The sequence below is a fragment of the Anastrepha ludens genome, chromosome 4 (assembly GCF_028408465.1).
Source record: "Anastrepha ludens isolate Willacy chromosome 4, idAnaLude1.1, whole genome shotgun sequence".
NCBI classification, from domain to species: Eukaryota; Metazoa; Arthropoda; class Insecta; order Diptera; family Tephritidae; genus Anastrepha; species Anastrepha ludens.
The window spans coordinates 74,508,610-74,531,214 of NC_071500.1; the positions used below are offsets into that span (position 1 = coordinate 74,508,610).

Genomic DNA, 22,605 nt, shown 5'->3' on the forward strand with positions numbered 1-22,605 from the left:
TCTCATCATAAACAAAAAGGCAGCAAAGTAAATATTTACAGTTTTGAAGCTCCACCTTAATTATCCAATTGAATCTGTGCTGGTATGATCTTCTTTGCAAAAACAAATTCAATATTCGCTTTGTTACATTTTTGGCTTTTGATTTTTAAAGATACTGCATGATTTTTTGCATGCAATTGTCAAGGTTTTATTAATATAATATAAAGAAAAGAAAATGTATTATATCGTAAACGAATATGAAGAAGTTGACTGGAGAGCATTTCCCGCCATTTATGTATTGTGGCATCTAAATATATATTTTTTTATAACAGATTTTGCCAATTTTTACTTGTTTACCCGTGCATTTATGTAATATTATATGTACCTGGTCTACGAAAAGGTACCTTACGTGCGAAAACAAGTTTTCGAGAAAACAGCAGTTAAAATTTAAACTTCTAAAAACCCTTGTAACTTTTTTAAATATTAATATTTTTCAATCCGGTTTGGCTTATTTTCTTTAGCATAGATCAATAGTATCAATAAAATCACAGAAGCAGTGAAAAACATTTTTTTATATATAAATAAATAAGAAAAAGTTAATACAAATCGCAGAAATCTTTTTAAAAAATAAGTTAGCTTTTGTACCGACATCCATGCCAAACAAAACTTATAAGACCCGGTGACAAAAATTTTTCGAAGTACTAAATACGATTTTGGTGTCAAATTTGAAAAATTTTAAATGGCATATTCAAGATGGCGCTCCAAACATAGAAAAAATAATTTAAGTTTTCCAAATAGCAACATCAACTATAAATAAGTGAAACATGTTTTTAAAGGTTTTTAAAGCCACTGACTACGAATATGATGTCAAATTGACAATTTTACAGTTGACAGCTGCGTTACGTCTCCTTATTCTACTTCGTGGCTTTTCTGTTACTACGTTTATGTAATCATTTCTGTTAGTCTTTTGTTCATAAAATAAAGAATAATGAGTGTTGACGAGGAGTTTAGTGCCGTTTACAGTAAATATTTTCCTAAAAACGATGAAGACGATGATGTTAGTTCGAATAGCGATGATGATGGTGAACTATATTTGACTCATTCAGAAGATGATATGGAAAAAGCTTTCGTTAAGATAGATTTATCTATTGTGGATGAAGAGGAACAGTAGCTAGTAACCAAATTTCTCTCTAACAATTGTTGTACCAACAAATGCCAAACAATTGTACCACGAAAAATGATCAAGAGTACGCGAAACAACTGTTTAGAGTTATCAAAAAATTATTGTCTTCGTTATTCTAATTTGTATCATGACAAAAAAATCAGTCTTTTTCGTATTTGTACTTTTCTTTTTTTCCGTCCGTTTTTCATTTTACAAGGTTTTTAAGCTAAACCATAGTGTAATAATATAATATAAATTTTGCTAGCCGGTTTGATGTACGTACATTTGAAGTTTCCTTATTTTCATCTTTGATTTTAACCCATTATAGCTCTAGATGCTGAATGGTTACAGTTTTTTTAAATACATGTATATTTTGTTTTTGTTTTAATTCTTTGCATAACTCATTTTGTTTAAATCTTTTTTAATGCTTAATCCTCTTTTTGTTTTTAATTATTTTTTATTTAGTAATTATTTAATAAGAGGTATTTATAAATTTCATAAAGAAAATATTCACTAATCAGGCTAAATATTTTTCGAAGAATGAGGTACGTTATGGTATTGTGAAAAATCAGTTTTGACATTGTCTTGGCCAATGCAGAGGTGCAGAAAGGCGGTGTGCGCCGGCGCATTGTTGTGATGAAGGGTCCAATTGTTGACAAGGTCGGGCCGAACCCGGGCGACGCGGTTTTTCAGCCGAAGGAGCACTTCTTTGTAAAATGCCGCGTTTACAGTGCTTCCTGGAGGTACAAACTCCTTGTGGACGATGCCTCGACAGTCGAAAAAGATGATGCGCATGGTTTTGACCTTGAACGTTGCTCCAACGATCGTTGCGTTTTCGCCACTGCAAAATCCTAACACACTAACGTTGCTCTAACGATCGTTGCATTTTCGCCACTGCAAAATCCTAACACACTAACGTTGCTCCAACGATCGTTGCATTTTCGCCCCTGCAAAATCCTAACACACTTTTAAAACAGCTTTCACGCGCGGAGCGATGTTGACTGCACGTTGTTGCCAGCGAACTGGGACCGGTTTCTAGTGGAAGGGGAAGGTCCAACGATCATTTTCTCCCACCAGCCGATTCGGTTGATCGCTTGGCAGACGCTTCGCGCGGGAAGGCTCATTACTTTTCAATAAAACCCTGTATTATGCGGCAAGGAACTGATCAATATGAAGGGATAAAGCTGATAAGGCATGCCTGTCTACCTGAGAAGGCCAGATTGCAAAATCAGTTTGACTTGTACTATAATTTTTGAAGTCAACGTAGAAAGAAAATTTTCCAAACTTGGCGAAAAAGATTTCCTCTAAAAAAATTGATCAATGAATTGAAAAATATATGCATTATATTATTCCCATGTTTTGTCAAACTTGCTGCTTGAACCTCTGCTTGATACAGAAATATTACGTATTGTTTCGTTTTTTGCATTATACCATATACAGTGCTTAAAAATCGTATTATCAATATGTCACGGTTGCCAGGTGAGTTTTTGACCAATAACAGAACGAATAGCATCCAACATCCATCGAATTCAATTGATATGCCTCCCTGCTATTTTTTTTTGTTCGACCGGGTCGCAATGCACTACGGGGAACATGTTTTAAAAGCCGAATGGAAGTAATGGGAAACATCGAAGACGGCTGTGATATCTAGAGTTGGATCAAATGCTGGCATAAGTTCATTTTTAGAAATAAATGAATGAATTTTCTGAATATATTCCGCCAACTTTTTGATCAAGGTGGTTGTTTAAAGACATATTGAATGAGATTGACAAGCTAAAACAGGAGTTATTATTGAACCAGTCATTACCATTACCATTCGGGCCGAATTGTGCAAGGAATACTAGAAAAATTTGGTTCCATCGATTCGTTGATGTAAGCGTTTCCAATTGGGGCACCAAAATCAGCTTGATTTCTAACAAAATTCTGCGTTTAGTTGACAAGGTTTCCTTTTTGAAAATGCTTTACAATGATGTTCAAGTTAGGTTAGGACACACGAACAAGAAATAACTGAAACTCTGCGACAGGGTAAACTCTACGTTTATGGTTATTGGACAAAATATTAAATAAATAGTTATTATTGGTTGCATATGTTTTGCACACATCCATATATTTTGTGTTTTTAAGAGGATGAGAACATTAAGTAAAAAACTGAACTACAAAGTGATTCATTTAATTGCTCGCATTATTTTTATTTGGAGCTTCGATGTCCACCTCTGGCTCTCCTGACGAAATGTAATCTAACAGTCTAATTTTAAAGACTTTTTCGATCAATTTAGTCTTATTTTCTTCAATGTTAGCTTCCAGGTTGTCAATTGTATCTGGCATACACAGCATTTAACTTATTCCTACAGTTGGTGTTAAGCTACATGAGCTGTTTACCTACTCGTATCTGTGAAAGCTGAGAGCTGTTTTAACAGTTTATTCCTACGGGAATAACAACAAAATTCTTATGTTAATACCATTATACACTTTAATTATTTTCCTCCGGACGTCTTTTAATTATTAAACTTTTGGTGGACGAGATGTTATATACATATCTACTGTCGGCGGTGTTATTATGAGCATTTTCTTTATCTGGCTACTTGGCTTTTGGAAAAATTCCGTCTCACTACAGAAGCTTTATATATTTACTCTTTATACAAGTATTATTAGCTTTATTTATTTATATGCAGGCTAAACGATAAACCATACTTGTACAAGTACATACTATGTTATATATCTAATATTATTACTTATGGTTAATACCCGGCAGACCTTGCAATGCCATTAAATGAAATTAAGTGTATTGTATAAAGTTTATTGAAGTGCTTTGGGATCTACAATATTTTTCGTGCTCATACGAGGTCTGATTCGTGATCACTCCACATAGCAGATTTTTCGTGTGCTTTGTTAACAGTCTTGGTAAATGAAATATTACGATTCTTGATAACTATAATGTCTGAGGAGAATTCATGCATTAAAAATTTCTAATTCCTCTCATTGTTTTATTGAGCCGAAGTTTATAACTTCAAGCTCAAGCAGAAAAATGAGAGTCACGTAGCGACAAAGAGAATGTATGTTAAAACCTAAGCATTAAATAAAGTTTTTGTATGATAAGTTAACAGTTTATTTTTTCTATAACATATTATATATTTGGAATAACGACTCAACCCACGGTATACAGTATACTTGTGGAAGGTATGCTTCCGGGTGAAGGCCCCAATATATTTTATCCAACGCAATGTTTTTTTTAAGTGATTTAAGTAAAGATTTTCTAAAAGTTTGAATAATTTATATTGTTACGAATATTTTACGTTTTTATTCAAATAAAACAGCACAACAATTCGTCTGAGTTCGAACACTGGATGTTTAAATAAAAGTCAAACTAATGACAACACAACTTACTTGCTTTCTTCTTCTTGATCGGCGCGACAACCACTTACGCGATTTTGGCCGAGTTTAACAGAGTGCACCAGTATTTTCTTTCTCGTGCTAACTGGCGCCAGTTAGACCCACCAAGCTTATTGTTCCATCGCGTACGATACTCGCCGTCACTAATGTGCAAAGGTCCGAAAATCTTACATAATCTTTCTCATTATTGTCATCGTCCAAGCTTCTGCGCCAAGGCTGACATTATTATCGGTGTTAATGTTGGTTTCAAGATAAACAAAGCCTCTTACAACCTCGAAGTCATAACTGTCAACAGTGACGTGGGTGCCGATACGCGGGTGTGCAAACTGTTTATTTAATGACAGGAGGGACTTCGTTTTGTCCTCGTTTGCCACCAGACCCATTCGCTTTCCTTCTTTGTCCTGTTAGTGAATCACTTTATTACTTGTGGTTTACTCTATCACACCCTTAACTTATGACTAAATACCCTATGTATATACATATATATGATAGTAACCAAAAAGTCTGTCTCGAGACTAAATTTTTGATGTTTTTCAATGGTCAATTTCAATGAAATTGCCAATGGAGATGACAAATAAAATTACTAAATCAAGTTATAAATATTTTAAGGCATCTGTGAAGCAGTGAGCCTATTTTGTATGTTTGACAGCCATTTGGTATTTTTTGTAACGCTTAAATTGGCAACATCTTAATAATTAATAAATAAATAAAATAATTTTAGTTTTCCAAACTGTGCATTTCCCGTTTTTACAAAAAGGATTCACCCAAAATCTGGGCGTCATTCTTTCCTATTTATCGTATAAATCAAACAATGCTTTTAGACAATCAAGAGCGCCCAAAATTCATATTGATATCTTCCGCAGACAGCATTAAGCTCCTTTGAGTTGAGCTCATTTACCATATCTACTGAGATAAACTCAATCTCTCAACTCCGTGACGGTAACTTGTTTGTCTTAACTCGGATAGATAATTTCCTAAAAGTTAAATCTTTTCCGAATTTATGATCAATCAATATAAGGTTAAACAAATAATAGTTTCATATAAAAATAGTTTACCTTTTTCTCAACGGCTAAGTTCTTATGGCAGTATCACAAAGAATGTCATATCCACCGATAAAATTTCTTTCGTAAGTACAAATAATAATAAAATACTGAAAATACAATTTTGACAGATGCTTCTATAGAAACTCTACAACCAATACAATAATCGAGATACCAACTTCAAGAAGGGACTCAAACACTGCTCCTATTCCTGGTGAAAATTGTTCATCTCCACAAACACGTAAACCAACGACCCATCGGAAAATCAAAAGAAAAAGCCCATAGTTTCGACAGAATTTCCTACAAGTTGATCAATGGAATGGAGTGTCTGCGGTCGGGAAATCCCGACTGCTTCGGCTTTACAACACCATTCTAGTCACTGGAATCATCCCACAAAATTAGAAAATTGCCACCATAATTCCCAAATAAAACCAGAATTCTCTCTCAACCGATGGTTTCCGCCCTATATCTCTTCTCTCTTGTCTTTGAAAATTGTAAGAACGGATTGTAGCAAATCGAATCGCATGGTTTAATGAAACACCTCACCTTATTAGCTCTAAACAAGTTGCCTTTCGACTCAATAGAGGCTGCACCATTGCTCTCCTATACATTGATTACTATGTCACGAAAGTCCTCTCAGCTCGCAACCATCTCCATCCGTTGGCCCCATGTAACTCTAAATCGTCTTCGTTTGTGGGGAGTGGGCCTCAAAATATTCTTTAAAATGTCTAAATAGTGTGCAAAAGAAACAATAACGTAGAAATCAACTTCATTTTTAAAAATCGAATAAAGGATGTCTTGGAATTTGCTGATTATTACGGTGATATCCTTAGAAAAAACTAAAAATGTTCATATGTATATGTAGAAAGCATATGTACGATTTCCACAATCATACAAAAATAAAGATTTTAGGTGTTATATAATATTTCATAATTACCGATGGGTTTGCCACTTTCCTAATATAAACAAATTATTAGCTCCCAGAATACACATTATTGCATACAGTGCAAGTAAGGAATGTCCTGTACTCATTAATACACTTATACTATATAGTATAATATATTTAACCAAAATACTTTTGCTGGTCTACCAACAATCGTAGAAAGTATACATCAGATTCAACCGAGACTTATCCTTTAGCTTATTTTTCCATCTACAAAAATTTTCTTCTGCTTTGCATCGAATACTTGGAATCGTCAACAAGCTGGAGCTATCCAAGTACAAAACCCACAATGTTCGAAGTACTATTAGGTCAGCCTATAAGTTCGTGCGTATTTTACCCAAAATTTCACTTTTGTACGATTTTTGTATACAAAAAATTATACGGAACTATTTATATTTTCTTTGATATATTGTTCCTGATTTTAATCGCGGATAGAAGCACGTGTTAAAAAAATAAAAAGGAATCTTCGAACGCGTGCTAAAAGTGCTAAAAATGCAACAACTGCTGCTGCAAAAATAAACACTGTGAACACGGAGAGGATACCGCGAGTGTAAGGACTGCGTAAAAGTGGTTTTCAAAATTCCTAAGTGGTAACTGCGACGTGGAGGATGCCCCACGCGCTGGTCATCCTGAAGTCTTTAACTCCGACGCCTGCTCGAACTCGTGGAAACTGAGCCAAATTTGACAGTCGATATGATAGCTCAGAGGTTAAATTCATCGCATGGAACAGTTCACAGGCACCTGGTTCAGTTGGGAAAGGTTTCAAAGTCTCAAAACTGAGAAAATGGGTTCCGCATAGACTTTCCGTCGTCAACCTTTAGCAGAGAGTGTGTTCTCCGCTGCTGCAGCGGCTTGAAAATGAAAGTTTTTTGAACCGTTTCGTTACTGGTGATGAAAATGGGTCCTTTACAATAATCCTGTTCGCAAACGCCAATGGTTACATATAGATGAAACACCAGAACTGACCGACAGATGGCCTTCACCCCAAGAAGATTATCCTGACTATTTGGTGGGATATGGAACCAAATCAGACGATAACTGCTGATTATTATTCACATCAGCTATCAAACCTGAATGAGGCACTTAAAAAAAATCGACCGCCTTTAGTGAACAGATGCAAAGTTTTGTTTCACCATGACAACGCAAGACCTCATACCGCAAGGCAAACATTAGGCAAGCTGAACGAGCTCGGATGGGAGCTAATGCCACAGTGGTTGACACAAATGATAGCACGCTACGGACAAATTACAAAACTTTGCTGAACTATGCATGTGTTTTTACTGCAGAAGGCGTCGCCATTTGTCACGCAATAACCATGGCTATGGAAAAGGATTGTAAAATCCTTATATGCACTAACAGCAAGTCCATTCTAAAAGCAGTTCAAAATCTTCTATCCACCTGAGCCACCATTAGCAGCATAAGAGATATGCTCATTGGCAAGGAGGCTACACCTTATGTTTACTTTGGATACCAGGTCACATAGGAGTTCATGGCAATGAATCTCCAAAAGATTTCACATTTGAAAAGAGAGATATGCAATCAGCAATTAGGCGATATCTCCACGCCAAAAAGAAACAAGAATGGCTAAACCACACCCACCCCCACTACACTACAATAAACCAATAGCATATATGTATCCCCAAAATACCGACTTATGAACAACACAACTGAACTACTGAACTACCCTACATCATTAACGTACTAAAAAAATGTACATTAGATAATGTATTAACAGCTTCATAAAGCATATCTGCGCCCGAATTTAAAGTAATTATATATTTTCCCTATTTAATTTTTAGTATACAAGGATACACATACAAGTATACCTTTTATTCAACACAAAACATACTAGACCTACAGTTTTTACTTAATTTTATGGAGATGATGCCACTGGCAGATAATACTCGTTCAATATTAACGTTTTAATTTAGTTAATTTGTTGATAAATAATAATAATAATACAATTTACATAATTAAAGTTTAAACCATCTGGAATATTGAAGATATTTTTCACACACACGTACTAAACCGCTAAGAAGTGAACCGCGAAACCTGCAAATACTGTATTATGAGGTTTTATTCCCACGAATGTGTCACTTCAACCGTAAGATTTAATTGTTAATCATGTAGGTTAATAATAACCAACGAACGATTAACAATAATTTATTAAATAAATCAAATTACAATTTCAGTACGCAGAAATTGGGAAACATTAAGTTAAAATTATTCGTACCATAAACACCTGCGTTATTTAACATAATTACGTATCTATTTGCACACGTTTCGATTTGTTGAGAAAAATTATAACACTTTGTTATGATCTTTTTTTTCATATGAACTAATAAACCCAAATTGATGTATATTATTACATACATCAATTTGGGTTGAGTTATACGTGTAGTTCCCTCACGTAAATCTCATTGTTTTCTGACTGGTACGAAACTAGTCCAGTTTGGATTGACTGCTAATTATTATTACTGATTATGCTAAATATTTATTATTTTTATTATATGCACTACTTTCTAGTATATAACTGTGTATATATATATACATATATGTATATATACAAGGTGACACAAAATTAATCACCCTATCCAAAGATTTATAACTTTTTCAAATGCCGTTGTACGCCAATCATATTTCACACTTGAGAACTAGAAAGCTACGGCATACAAACAAACAACAGACAAGCAATGGAGCGCGTAAAGATTAAATGGAATAAAGGTCTAAATCTTCCTTTTTTTTATTTAGTAAAAAAGTTACGCGCAAACAAAATTGCATGACTAATTTTGCGCCACCTTGTATATATAATATATTTGTAAACGTTACAATAACCTCATATCGATTGATAATGATTTTCGAACAACCACATTATGTCTCAGTCTATCACTTTCACGAACTGAAAGTTATAAAGGTATGCTTTTCCACACTCTTCTATATTTTACTGCAGGGTTTATCTAAAGTTTTTTGTATATATGTATGAGTGTATATCTACTTATGTTTATAGTGCGGACTATTGTCGCCTTTCAGTCTATCACTTCCATTCCATTGATGGTGCAAGTAATTTGAGTAGCGAATCAATTTTTGTTGTTGCTTACAAAAACTTCACACTTTATGAGTTATTAGCAGAACGTTCGAGTTTTTTAATTGGAGTTTGAATATGTTTGTATAATATTTTTTATCTTGGTGCGCGCTGTCTGTGGATCTGCAATGGCATGTGGATCACTTAGCGCGTGCTACATTTTAAAGTCATATGAGTCAAAATGTCTATCTTGCTATACTAGTGGATGTGTGACATCTAAACATACCATTCCACTCTCAAAAATATAGGTATGTATATCAGAATTCGTTTGCTTTCTATTTAGTACTTTATTGCTTGTGTTATCAGCTCTTTCAGTAGTCGTCATTCCCCACCTGCACTGCCTATTGCCTGTACTTACTCACATTTGAATTGGTATACAGTTGTTTGGACTGGTGATTGCTAGAAAATTAGCAGTGTGGTGTACTAATTTCGCAACAATTTAAAAGTAAATATATTCAGAATTAATATACAAATGCTATTTTTCAATGCGTTCACATGGGACCTTTTTAACTCGTGACTTTTTTTAACCATCTTAGGAGAAGGTATACTTCCAGGGTTGGAAAAAATTTAGATATTGATTTTCGTGCTAAGCGAGGACTCTCCAAATAATCAAATACATTTTTTTCTTTGAACTTTTGCTTGACATTTTTTTGCCTAAACGTTTGTTAGGATTCCTCGTTTTATTTTTCAAATAACGGTTTACGGCGCTTGCGACTCAAAATATCGATTAGAGCAATACGTCAGTCCTGGTGTACTGCTAATAATCGACAACTTCAACGAACTGTTACGCATTCAGTTAAGCTTAGAGTTTAGAGCTGCTTCTCAAAAAAAAAAGGATTTGGCATTTGTGTTTTGATGAATAAAATTTACCAAAAAACATTACCATGTTATATGTTCGGAAGAATGAGCCAACCTTGGATTTTACAAGAAGATAACAAGGTGTGTAGCGTGGAAACAACAAAATGGGATTGAAATGTTGGATTGGACTTCATAGTCGCCTGGTGCCAATTCTCTTGAAAATGTTTATAGTTATAGTGAAAATGACAATAGTTAAGCAAAAACTCAAAGGAAAACAAATAAGGACGGTCAAAGAGTCATCAAGGCAAATTCGAGTGAATTGGAGCCGAGGATCTTTCTATTTAAGGTAGTGATATATACATAAAAACATCAAGCGCGCAAAGCTTCGTTTGGCTGATAACAAGAGGCCATGTCGGCCTTGTTGTATTATTTCATAATAAATCTTTATTCATAGTAAACAAAATTATTAAAAACTACAATATATGGAAGAGTAGCCTAAATTTGTCCGAAGTGCCATGTATTTATGTGTTGAAGTATTCGAATTTTCTTTATTGGAAATTGTTTTCTGATCTACCAGAAAATTAAAATATAAAGAACGTACTACGCTTTTAATATTTTCAAACCAAAAACTTTTTAAAAAGCATTTGATTTTGATGTCTTCGAAAAAATGTGTCAGTTCGCAATCGCTTCGTAATTTTGTTTCGAAAAGTAAATTTAGAAAATAAAAGCGAGAGGACTGATCTTTTTCCGAAGACTTTAGGTTAATAAAAAGCAAACGAGACTGATATGCAGGAAATGGCTCAACAAAGCCCAATTAACGTAGAGCGTAATTCAGAAAAATGTTTTTGACTCGTTCAATTCTGTTTATGTAGATTTTATGACTTGGTTGGAAAGTAGCATATTCCAAATTGGAACGAAAGAAAGACAAATATAATGATTTAAGGGTCAGTAAATTCGGACTTTTCGTCTCATTAACCCTAGTACTGAGTAAGCTGTCGAAATAATATGCATTTTTTGTCCATTAAATGAAAGATTACTTAAAAAAATCGAGCCCAGATCTTTAATGTTATTCAAACTTTTTAACAGAGAATGGCAAATGTTATGATACGTCAGCAAGATATTGTAAATAAGTGATTTGATTAACACACCATAGTTGCATTTAGTCAATTTGTGGAACAACATTAAGACGCACGCCAGAAATAGGAGGAGGAGCTCGGCCAAACTCCCAAAAAGGGTGTACGTGCCAATTATATAGTTGCCTTTTGTCAATGTCGTTTTGAAGCTCAAATGCGTCATCTGGTTTTGTAGATTTGGAAAATACTTTGAAACAAGAAAAAAAACAAGCAGGCCTAGTATACTCCCTTTCGCCAAAAGAGGCAAAGAAAGTTTCAGAAGAAATGCCGTCAATTGTTGAAATGCAATTTATTTTATACGAGTAAGGCTTCATTCATCTCATTTAGAAGCAAAGAATGACAAAAATGGGTAAATAATGTGAAATTTTATATTACTTTATCTATCCATCAGAAAAAGACAGTATTCACTAAATACACTAATACAGTATTCACTAAACAGCAAGATTCGAAACTGTAGATCGGTGGTTTGACGAAATCAACCAAACATCATTATTGTGCCACTTTGTGAATTATAGCTTCTGGTGACGCTCAAGCATGCATGTCCTGCAGCTAACATGTGTGCGTGTCGGGTGCATGACGATAATATCTAAAATTTTTGATTTTCATCATGCAAAAGCCGGCTTATCAATGACAAATTAAAAATTATTTGGAGGGGTGAAAGTAAAGCGGCGCAATTTTTCCATGAAAGAACTGAAAGTCTGTTAATATCCGTTTTCGCGGGTACTATAATTTCGTTAATGCCAGTAATAATTTATCAGGGGAAAGGCTAAACAAACCAGCTAAAGAGTAAAGTCGGGTGGATAATTCCTATCATGAGGAACAAAATTGAAATAAAAAATTCCGCAGACAAGCTAACAAACTTTTGCCATAAAAAGGCAAAGTAGGTATAGATCGATTTTTTAGACTTAATAAAATGACAAAATGCCTTTGGATTTCATTTGATATTCTGCTCTATTGCGATAACATCGCTTCTGTGAAGGAATTCGTCTAAAGAATTATTTAAATACATATATATTAGCCAGGCGTTTGGCCAATTAAGGTGTACTATAAGCCCTCTTGACACAATTTTAGTGCCGCACAGAATATGTAGAAAGACTTATTGTTGACATTGAAACACTCAGCGAAAAGCACGTGATGCTGTGTCGCAGTTACAGTCACATTCTATAAGTACACACTCACATACGTACTCGTGCGTACACTTAAATGCAGGAATACGTGAACAAACAAATAATATTAAAAAAAAATTAACAAAGTAGGAATTCGCATCGTAAAACTGTGAGCATGAGAAAAACTGGCTTTATCACCCACTAAGAGATTTTTTTTTAATTTGGCTTGTTCATTTTGTTGGTCCTTGGACCATAGTGTTTGGGTCCTAATGTGTTGCTTAAATATGTGTAGTGGGTCTTATTTATACAAACGTTCGTCTCCATTGGGTTTGGAATGGGTGAGCCATATGCTTGGTAGTCAATTGGTCTACCAGTGAGCTGCTTAATTGCTATGTCGTTCAAGTCGTTTGTGTGCAGTTTAATAACTGAACAGATCATGTGAGTTGCCTATAAAGTTCGCGCCAACCATTTATTTCATTTGCTGACGTCTGATTTTTTGAAAAAAAGATCGTTTTGGATCGTTTACTGCGGCTTTTAATTTATTCGCTGCTCTATTTGGATGCCGAATACCGTCCAGTCAACCAGTGAGAGCCAAGCGAACGCATCGCATAGAATAGAAACACGATAAGCAACAGAAGACCAGCATATTGACAATACGAATATATCGTTAGTAGCAATAAGAGCCCGCGCAAGGCAACAGTGGCATACGCAATAAACCACACTGAAGAGCGCGTTTAAGCAATTCGTTTCGCTTTTTGTACTACGCTTAAAAATGTACAATTTTCCGCAAAATTTGTGCAATTTCTTCTCACATATGGCGAAATATATAAAATAAAAGAATTCAAATTGCCGCTTTCAAATTGATAAAGAATACAATTCTAAAATAATCCAAAAAATCGTACATTTCTATGTACACCATCCCTCAACATGGGATTTTGCAATTCGCGCGCGTAAAAGTGTTGATAGTGTTAATAACGAAATAGCCTTTCTACTATTTTCCATTTTGCGGAGGCACTCGCGCTGTTTTTCTATTTATATGTACATATGTATATGTATGTATGTATATATATATTGTAAATTGCTAATGAGTAATGATTACTAGTGTTTACCTTTTTATTGGCTTTAAATGGCTCTTTGCACTCGTCGGTTAGTGGTGCAAACAAATAAGAAAACAGAGGTACGAATTAAAAAAATCCAATCGCCCAATAATGTGTCTATTGTTAATATCACCCGAACGCAAAGTAATTAATTACTTTTATCAACTACGTCGGTGGCGCTTTTATGTTTTGCCCCTATAATTAAAACTCACGATTTTTGATTTCGTGGCCAATTGAAATCAACAAATATGCCAAATACTTAAAATATTAAAAATCGTAGAACGGAAAAACTAAAAACAAAAACATCGGAATATAGGCTGAATAAAATACGAGTGCGACATTGCATCATCGGTGGTAAAAGGTACATAGTTTACCTCTTGCGAATGCGTTCCTTTATTTTGCGTAACAAGTAAGTTCCTTTGAACGCTTAAGCAAGTATATCACGAATAAACATGCAAACTCCTTATAAAACTTCAACAAGCTATAGAGGGTTGTGTGTTGGGCCTGTAATAATGAAATCTCATTGACAGTCGCCGGAAGCCGAAAAGGCCAATCTATCCTTTCAATATTTACATAGCCCGTAAAGTCTGCGTACACCTTACAAATATTTTTAAATTTATTAAAAACGCAATATAAATTTATAGTTGGAAATATATTTTATTTATTTCTTTTTTCATTACATTCTTCATTTACAAAAGCTAAAGAAAATAACAAGATTAATCACTTCATTATTTACATAACGACAATGATACTAATATATAATTACAGTAACAATTATTTTGGATTTTAAGGATGGAGTGTGAGTCGGTCCGAAAACTCAGACAATAGGTAATTTTACTTGCGATGCAACAAAATTGTAAGTGGCATAGGTATATTCCAAGCGCCCCAAGGTTTTTGTTTAAGGGGTTATATACCTTGTGTTGGACTAAAAAATCGAATTTTTTTATGGCCTATTCTAAAAGTACATCAACTTAAAAATATAAATTCAAAAAATCATAAAGATCGGATCACTAGAACGAAAGTTACAGACCGTGGAACCGCGCTACCTTATCCATAAATGAAGTGCACGCAAAACTTTAGTCGCGATTATCTCGAAGTCGTGTTTTTTGATAATTACGGTCGCGGTGATCATTATTTATCAAAAAGTATTTGACCGATTTGCATACATTTTTTTTTTAATTATTCGAAGTTACAACCTCGTGACAAGTATTTGTTATATTTTCAATGAATGGAATGGATTTGAATATTTATTTTAACCAATCGAAACGAGCCATTGTCAAATTATCAGGTATCCAACGCGAATAAATCTTTATCGACGATCAAATCTTCGCGTAATATTAAATGTAAGCGTGTGTAATTAAGGCCCAATTATGTTTTTATCTCACAGTATGTCACATGACGATATTGCAATATTAGTGGCTCGAGATGTTGCTTCATCAAAAAAAAAAGTTCAAGACGGTCAATCAGCACCTTGATAAATTATCATATCACATTTCAATTCCATTTTTTTAATATACCAAGATAAATGGTTCAAGTATTTGCAAACAACACAAATCGAATGGAAAACGTTGTGAATAAATATTTCAAACTTCATGGGGACAATATTAATTTGACATATTCACACCATAGGTTTGTTGATAGTTTCGAAATATGTACCTAAGGTCCAACCAGTCTTGCGTTTCAAAAACCATCAAAACTTGGAAAAGGCGAAAGGGACGAAATTCACTCAAAGTGGTCTCATATGCACCACATGTATTTATTTTTTGCCTCTAATTTCTCACCCAAATGATTTTCTGTTGGGGTAAATTATGCATTTTCGATCCATAAAAATGCTGAGAATGATTTGGAAAAACAAATGTTTTATTTCATTCAATCAAGCACGAAGTATGATCACACTATACTGTACCAATTGCCGTTGCATTCTTAATTTGCCGATCTGCGGACCACGCAAAAAGTATTTATAGACATTTTTTAAATGTGTACCAATCCAGCAAGATGAAAATCGATACATATTGTGGTATTTGCGGCGATAATGAGATTAGCTTTAATTTTGATTGTTCATAGTCAGCACAATTTCGGCTCAGATTGCCGCCTTTTGAAAAATTTTGCGTGTTCGCATATCGGTACATGAAATCTGCCGAAAATCAGCCCATTGCGCCTGTGAAATGATTATGGCTTAAAAATCAACATTTATTAAAAAAATTTAATTTAATTTTTTACACCTGAATGTAATAAGAATGAATTGTGCAATAAAAAATGTATATTAAAAGTGTTTCTTTGGATTGTGATCATACGGCAATCTCTCACCCTTCCGCAAATTTAAGAAATTTTTCACCAAAATGTTTCTACGTTGAACAATCGTAGTCCATCCCTACATATACAATTGTGTTTTTACGGTGAAGCTCCCTCAAGAGAAATGTGATCAATTCGACACCATCCAGTATTATCCAGTCGAACCGAAACCATAACTCGTTTTTTCTGTGGTACTGAACAATAATTCACATCGAGCTCGTTGCATCGTTACTTGGCAGTCATACGTGTATTTTGTTTTTGTAAATCCAAAAAAGCGCCAAGTAATCAAAGAAGTGGCGCAATGGCAAACTTCACAATTTGATTGGGAGTGGGCAGAATAACAATCAGCTGTTTGACAAAAAGTAAAGAAAAAAAAAGTTATTTGATATTTTCGTCCAGTTGTGCGAAAGATCATTTCCAAACTAACAGAAATAAGTCAAAAGGTCGTTCGCAGCAAAACATATTTGCCGAACTGTCAAACAGACAGAAACACACTTTGAGCTGCCGATGTCTCTAGTTCAATATACAAGCCAAGATACATTTTCACAAGCCAATTTAATTTTGTTGATTAAGTCTCCCAAACAAAAAGGCTAATAGCTTAGAACGGCGGTAAAAAAAACATGTCTATTATGAAATATAGTTCAGCGATTATGAAATACCTGTCGCTTTTTCCTTGAAAAGCTAGGCTAATATTAAACGATGTATTTATCGAGAAGTCAACTTCCTGAATGTAGATTTGATAAAAAAAGCAACAATTTTCTGCTTTTGTATTAAAGTTTATTTACACTACAGTTTATCAAGAAAAAATTTTCACAAGCGCACAGTATACACAAGGGGAAAATCCGGTGTTTTAAGTTTTTTGGTAAAAAATGTGGTTATTATAGTTTTATATAACTTACTATATTTATTATTATAAACAAAATGAGTAGTTATTAAAAAAAATTTCACCTTTTGAACAGGTCCCAATAAGTGAATGAAGTCAATGGCAACAACCTTACTGACTAGATTTACAGATTAAAATAAAATAAGCACTTTAAGTCCTCTTGTATGTTAGGAGGAGCGAAATTAAGGCAATTAGATCTGAGAACTTCAACATAAAACATTATGTATATGAAAGAGCGAAGTACTCTATTAAAACATTGAAACTTATTTGGCCGATAGATCTGAACAGTCAATGGTACCGGACATTATATCGTATATAAACATTAAGCTTTGAACAAGTCGTCGGATCTCACGTGATGAAACATTGATGAGTATGCTTCTAACACTGTAAGTTGGTAAGGCACTATCAAAATGTAAAGGTTGAAGAGCAAAACATACAAACTTGTGTTGAATTCTTTCAATTCTAAGATAATGTTCCTCATATCCTCGGATTCCACATGACGGAGGCACACATGAGTCTTTAAAATCACTAGCATAACGTCGCAAAAAAGCTGAGTTGGCATATGCCTTCGGTATAAATGGGTTAATATGGATAATGAACATGAAATGAAAGACGAATCAAAAATAGGACCAAAATCACGAAATTCATTGACTGAGACAAGAGTTGCATTTGAAATCTAATAAGTTTATGAAAGGGGATTTATGGACTTGGAAAACGTCATGTGACAAAACTTACTAGTATTAAGACATAGAGCAGAGCCCAGACATTCGGAGTATTCAAGCCTTCCTATAAGAACAATGTATCCGAAAGAGAAGGGACTCTGTAAAAAAGTTTGAAATCGTCTGCATAGAGTAAATATTTAGAATACTTGAAACAACGACCAACGTCATTAATGAATAGTACATATAAACAAGATAGGATCAAGAATACTAGTTTGTGGTATTCCAGAATTAGCCACAACAGTATGGAATTAAGTATTCCCAATTTCAACAAATGATATTCCATTTGACAGGTATGATTTCAGCCATAAAAGAAAAGATGAGAGGAACCCGCAGATTTTCAAGTTTCCAGAGAGAATTTTGTGCGAGACCGTGTCATATGCTTTCGAAAATTCGGTGTATATGGTGTCAACTTGAGAATTACCCTTAAACTTATAGACACAAAGCTGAGAAAAAACGGCTAAATTTGTAACAGTTGATCGTTCAGCCGGCTGTCGTAACCGAATGGATCAGTGCGTGACTACCATTCGGAATTCGAAGAGAATGGAGGTTCGAATCTCGGTGAAACACCAAAATGAAGAAAAAGTGTTTTCTAATAGCGGTCGCCCTCGGCAGACAATGGCAAATATCTGAGTGAATTTCTGCCATGAAAAAGTTCCTCATAAAAATAGCTGCCGTTCGGAGTCGGCTTGAAACTGTAGGTCCCTCCATTTGAGGAACAACATCAAGACGCACGCCACAAATAGGAGGAGGAGCTCGACCAAACACCCAAAAAGGGTGTATGCGCCAATTATAACGGGTGATTTTTAGCTATTATCTTTTTAAACAGTTGGTTTAAACAGCTGACGCACGTTTCGTGTTTTGTTTCACTGTCAAACATCTTCAGTTTGGTCTATAATTTAACCATGAATCGTCTTACAAACGAACAACGCTTGCAAATCATTGAATTTTATTATAAAAATGCGTGTGCTGTTAAGAAAGCTTATCGCGCGCTCCTCCCATTTTATGGTCAGTTTAATCGAACCACTGAAGCGGCTATTCGAGCTATTGTGACTAAATTTAGAACCAAATTTACATTATTGGGCATCAAACCACCAACTCGCTTATGTAGAGTGCGAACTGAAGAAAATATCGCATCTGTATCGGCCAGTTCGGCCGTTCGCAGCTATTGGGCCTCTGTTACTCAACAACGTGGAAAATTTTGCGAAAGGATTTAGGTGTGAAGCCTTTCAAAATACAGCTGGTGCAAGAATTGAAGCCAAACGACCTACCGCAACGCAGAATTTTTGGTGAATGGGCTCTTGGAAAGTTGGCCGAAGATCCATTTTTTTATCGAAAAATTGTGTTCAGCGACGAAGCTCATTTTTGGATCAATGGGTATGTAAATAAGCAGAATTGTCGATTTTGGAGTGAAGATCAGCCTCCCAATGTATCCAGAAAAGGTCACAATTTGCTACGGCTTATGGGCTGGAGGTATCATTGTACCGTACTTCTTCAAAGATGCTGCGAATCGTAACGTAACTGTGAATGGTGAGCGCTACGGTGAAATGATATCCAACTCTTTTTTGCCCAAAATGCAAGAGCTTGACTTGCATGACATGTGGTTTCAGCAAGACGGTGCCACATGCCACACAGCACGCGTAACAATGGACTTGTTGAAAGGCGAGTTCGGTGAACATTTCATTTCACGTTAGGGACCTGTGAATAGGCCACCCAGATCGTGCGATATAACGCCTTTAGATTATTTTTTGTAGGGCTATGTTAAAGCTCATGTCTATTCAGACAAGCCTGCTTCAATTAACGCATTGGAAGACAACATTAAAGCATTTATATGTGAGATACCGGCCGAAACATCGGAAAGAGTATGCCAAAATTGGACTAAGCGGGTGGACCATTTGAAGCGCAGTCGTGAATTTTTCTGAATTTTACGTCTGTTTTTTGAAAAACTTTCCTATAGATCTTAAAAAATCACCCTTTATATATATAGATCGTCCAGCGTAGACCATAATTTATTTATATTTTTATAATCTGTTACTTAATTATTATTACCAGTTGTACAGATTGGAGTGATGGACGCCACTTTCCGACGGTCAATGAAAACGCCAGTAGATAGTGGAATATTGAACATAGTGGACAAAATGAAAAACTACAGTTTTTAAGTAAAAAAGAAGAAGGAGATGAGGAGGATTGTAAAGATGAAATACCATTAATAATATAATATCTTGTTCAGATAACAACAAAGACCCAAAGTCTAAAGTTTTGGGTGCATAACACAAAAATCATAGTTGGTGTTTTCTGAGTCTACGACATAATCAACCAAACTCTCTTAAAAAGTGCCATTAAATTTCATTTTGGCTGGAATATTAGAACCCTCCTTTTTCGAATTTATGTATTTGCAGAACATTTTTGAGTTTCCTTTCAACTCTATTTCGCACCGAGAAATATACGTATTTATTATACATAAGTTTGTCCAGGACATTGACTATATAATCTATATATTTATTTTTAAAGGCAATATTTTCGTTTCCTTATATACATAGCTTAAAATAAAGAGAGATTCCTGATAAATATGTCAAACAACTTATGTAAGAAGACTTCAAAACATTTTGAAAATTTTTTTTATCATAGAAAGTTGACTTTCAATCAACTTAAGAAACTTGGGAGTTGAGAGAGTCAAAATTAGTAATGCTTTAAAACTTAAGTTGGACTAGTAGGCGAATTGGGTATTCGAATTTGTGTAATTTTGATATACGACATGTATTCTTAATGAAGTAAAAAAAAAAACACATTTAAATGTTAATACAGCAGTAATTTATTTACAAAATGGAACGTAAAGACGTGTTTTCCGCCTTGTAAAAACAACTTCTGGACAAACTGTATATAAGTATATACATATATAAATACTTATATGTATGGAATTTTAAAACGTTATCGCAATTTCTACAACGAATCGAGCATCGACTAGCGTTGTAGGCACCCTCTTCCCGTTATAAGTGCCATTATGACCACTCAACTTAAATTAGTTAATTTTGCCTCTTATACATACTCATCAATTTAATGAGTAATGCTCACGTGCTACTCTAAAATTAGACAGTTTCGCTCTCCCATACTAGATTTGGAATTACGAATCCATGCATGCATATCGATGCACGTATGTGTGTTCCTACGTACATATGTACATATATAAGTACTCCAAAATGTTAACAAATCTCAAAAAGAAAAACACCTGGAACTGTCACACCCAAGTGGTTAGTATAGCTATGTTTTTTTGTTGTTTGCAATATTATATATGCCGATGTATGTCAACTATCTATAAGTTTTCACAAATCTTTTGAAGTGTTCATATGAAGTGTTCATTCACGATATTTGCTTTCATATTTATAATGTTTGCTTATTTTAATTTTTCCTTATTTTGCTCTCTGTTTCTTTCTAAGTCAATTCCCATTTGATGGCCGACAGGTGCGAGTCCTGCTCTATCGCGAATGCGACAAGACTGGCCGCAAACTGTTATTCGACTCCAATGCGCTGCAAAAAGTGCCATTGAAGGAAACAAATGGCAATGTGGGAAGATCTGGAAGCGATCGTTTTACACGCCTCAGTGAATACACAACGAACAATCGCAACCGGAATGGGAATACAAGTAGTGGTAAATCTCAAGCATATAAAACACATTCCATTAATAGTTTCATCGAAGTTTGTGAAGAGTATGGTTATAAGGTGAGAAATGCTAAATGTTATCCAAAACAGAGATTTGCATACATTTTGTATGCTCACATACCTATGAATTTGCTAAATTCCATTTTCCCTTTTATAGCATATCCAACCAAACCCTGCAGAATTCACCAGTATCGGCGAAATGGTATTTGGTGCCTCGGCCATCTCATTTCGCGGTACCGCATTCAAAGTGCATTGGTTGCAACAGCCACCTCGTATATTATGTTCACAAGTTTTTCTCTCACCTGTACATCCGAGCAATGGACATTCGCCATACTCCACGATTTCCACAAATAGTCTGGCTACACCACGAACTTCCATCTCCAGCGAACATGGCTCAATTGATGGATTTTCGTTGAGCTCTTTTTCGATGCTAGGCTATTCAATGAATTCTGGCCGACAGTTAAGTCTGACTCCTAGTGATCGCAGTAGCTTTATGACCACACCACTCGATGTACCAGATCAACAGACGCCGTCAACTGCTTCCGATGGTGGGCGGGCGGAAAGTGGACTGCGTTTTTCCTCAACTTACAGTAATGCCACCGATTCGGGATACGATGGCATGAGTCGCAGTCAAATGTCCAGCGATCAATGGTCGGCGTCCTATCAATACTCCACACGCAGCAGTCTCGGTTCTGTGATGTCCGAGCAAATGGACCTGCTCCAGAAGTTCAGCATTGAATCAGCATATTTTGCACATGCAGGCTCATTTGACGATGATACCAGCGATGGTAGTCTGCAGCGGCGCATTTCCCGCAATCTTCGCACTTCGTTTGAGAACGAGCATGCAATTAATGATTTAATTGGATTCATCAGTGACAACTATCCAGCAACGACCACGGCCAATTGTGGCGGGAGCGAGGGTGGAAGCATGGGTGTGCCGAATTACAGACGTGCCAGTTACAGTGCGAATGAATCGCGAAGCAACCCAGAAATCGGCCGGCGGCGGGATACCCTGTCGAGTGGCGGTGGTAAAGCACTACAGCGGCGCGCCAAGCTGGGCTTGGCGGTGTGCATTACTATGAGCGAGTCTTTTGAAGAGGAGATGGAGTTGTTTTGCAGCGAGCACATAGCTTTACTGGAATCGATGTTGGGACGTTTGCGCGCTTGTACTGAACGAGCGTACATTAATCATAAAGAATTTTATCAGGTTAGTTCCTATATACTCACAAACACATTTTAACGAGTAATGCAATGCTTGCTCGTGTTAGGCAACCGGCAACAACTGGGGGTGTAGTTATTGTTTTTTGTAGTATCATACCTTTGT

General features: G+C 35.4%; 1 protein-coding gene across 6 annotated transcripts in view; it reads left to right on the forward strand.

The window, feature by feature from the left end:
* LOC128859838 (folliculin-interacting protein 1) overlaps positions 1-22,605 on the forward strand; it is a 42,040-nt gene that overhangs the window by 13,942 nt on the left and 5,493 nt on the right. For 5 of the 6 annotated variants that reach the window (XM_054096945.1, XM_054096946.1, XM_054096947.1 and 2 more), the window contains 2 exons: positions 21,059-21,341; positions 21,439-22,488. In XM_054096945.1, the coding sequence (XP_053952920.1) occupies positions 21,059-21,341; positions 21,439-22,488 (1,333 nt within the window). Of the gene's footprint in view, positions 1-13,817; positions 14,140-21,058; positions 21,342-21,438; positions 22,489-22,605 lie in introns of those variants that run through there. The other variant, XM_054096949.1, reaches the window with a different exon arrangement.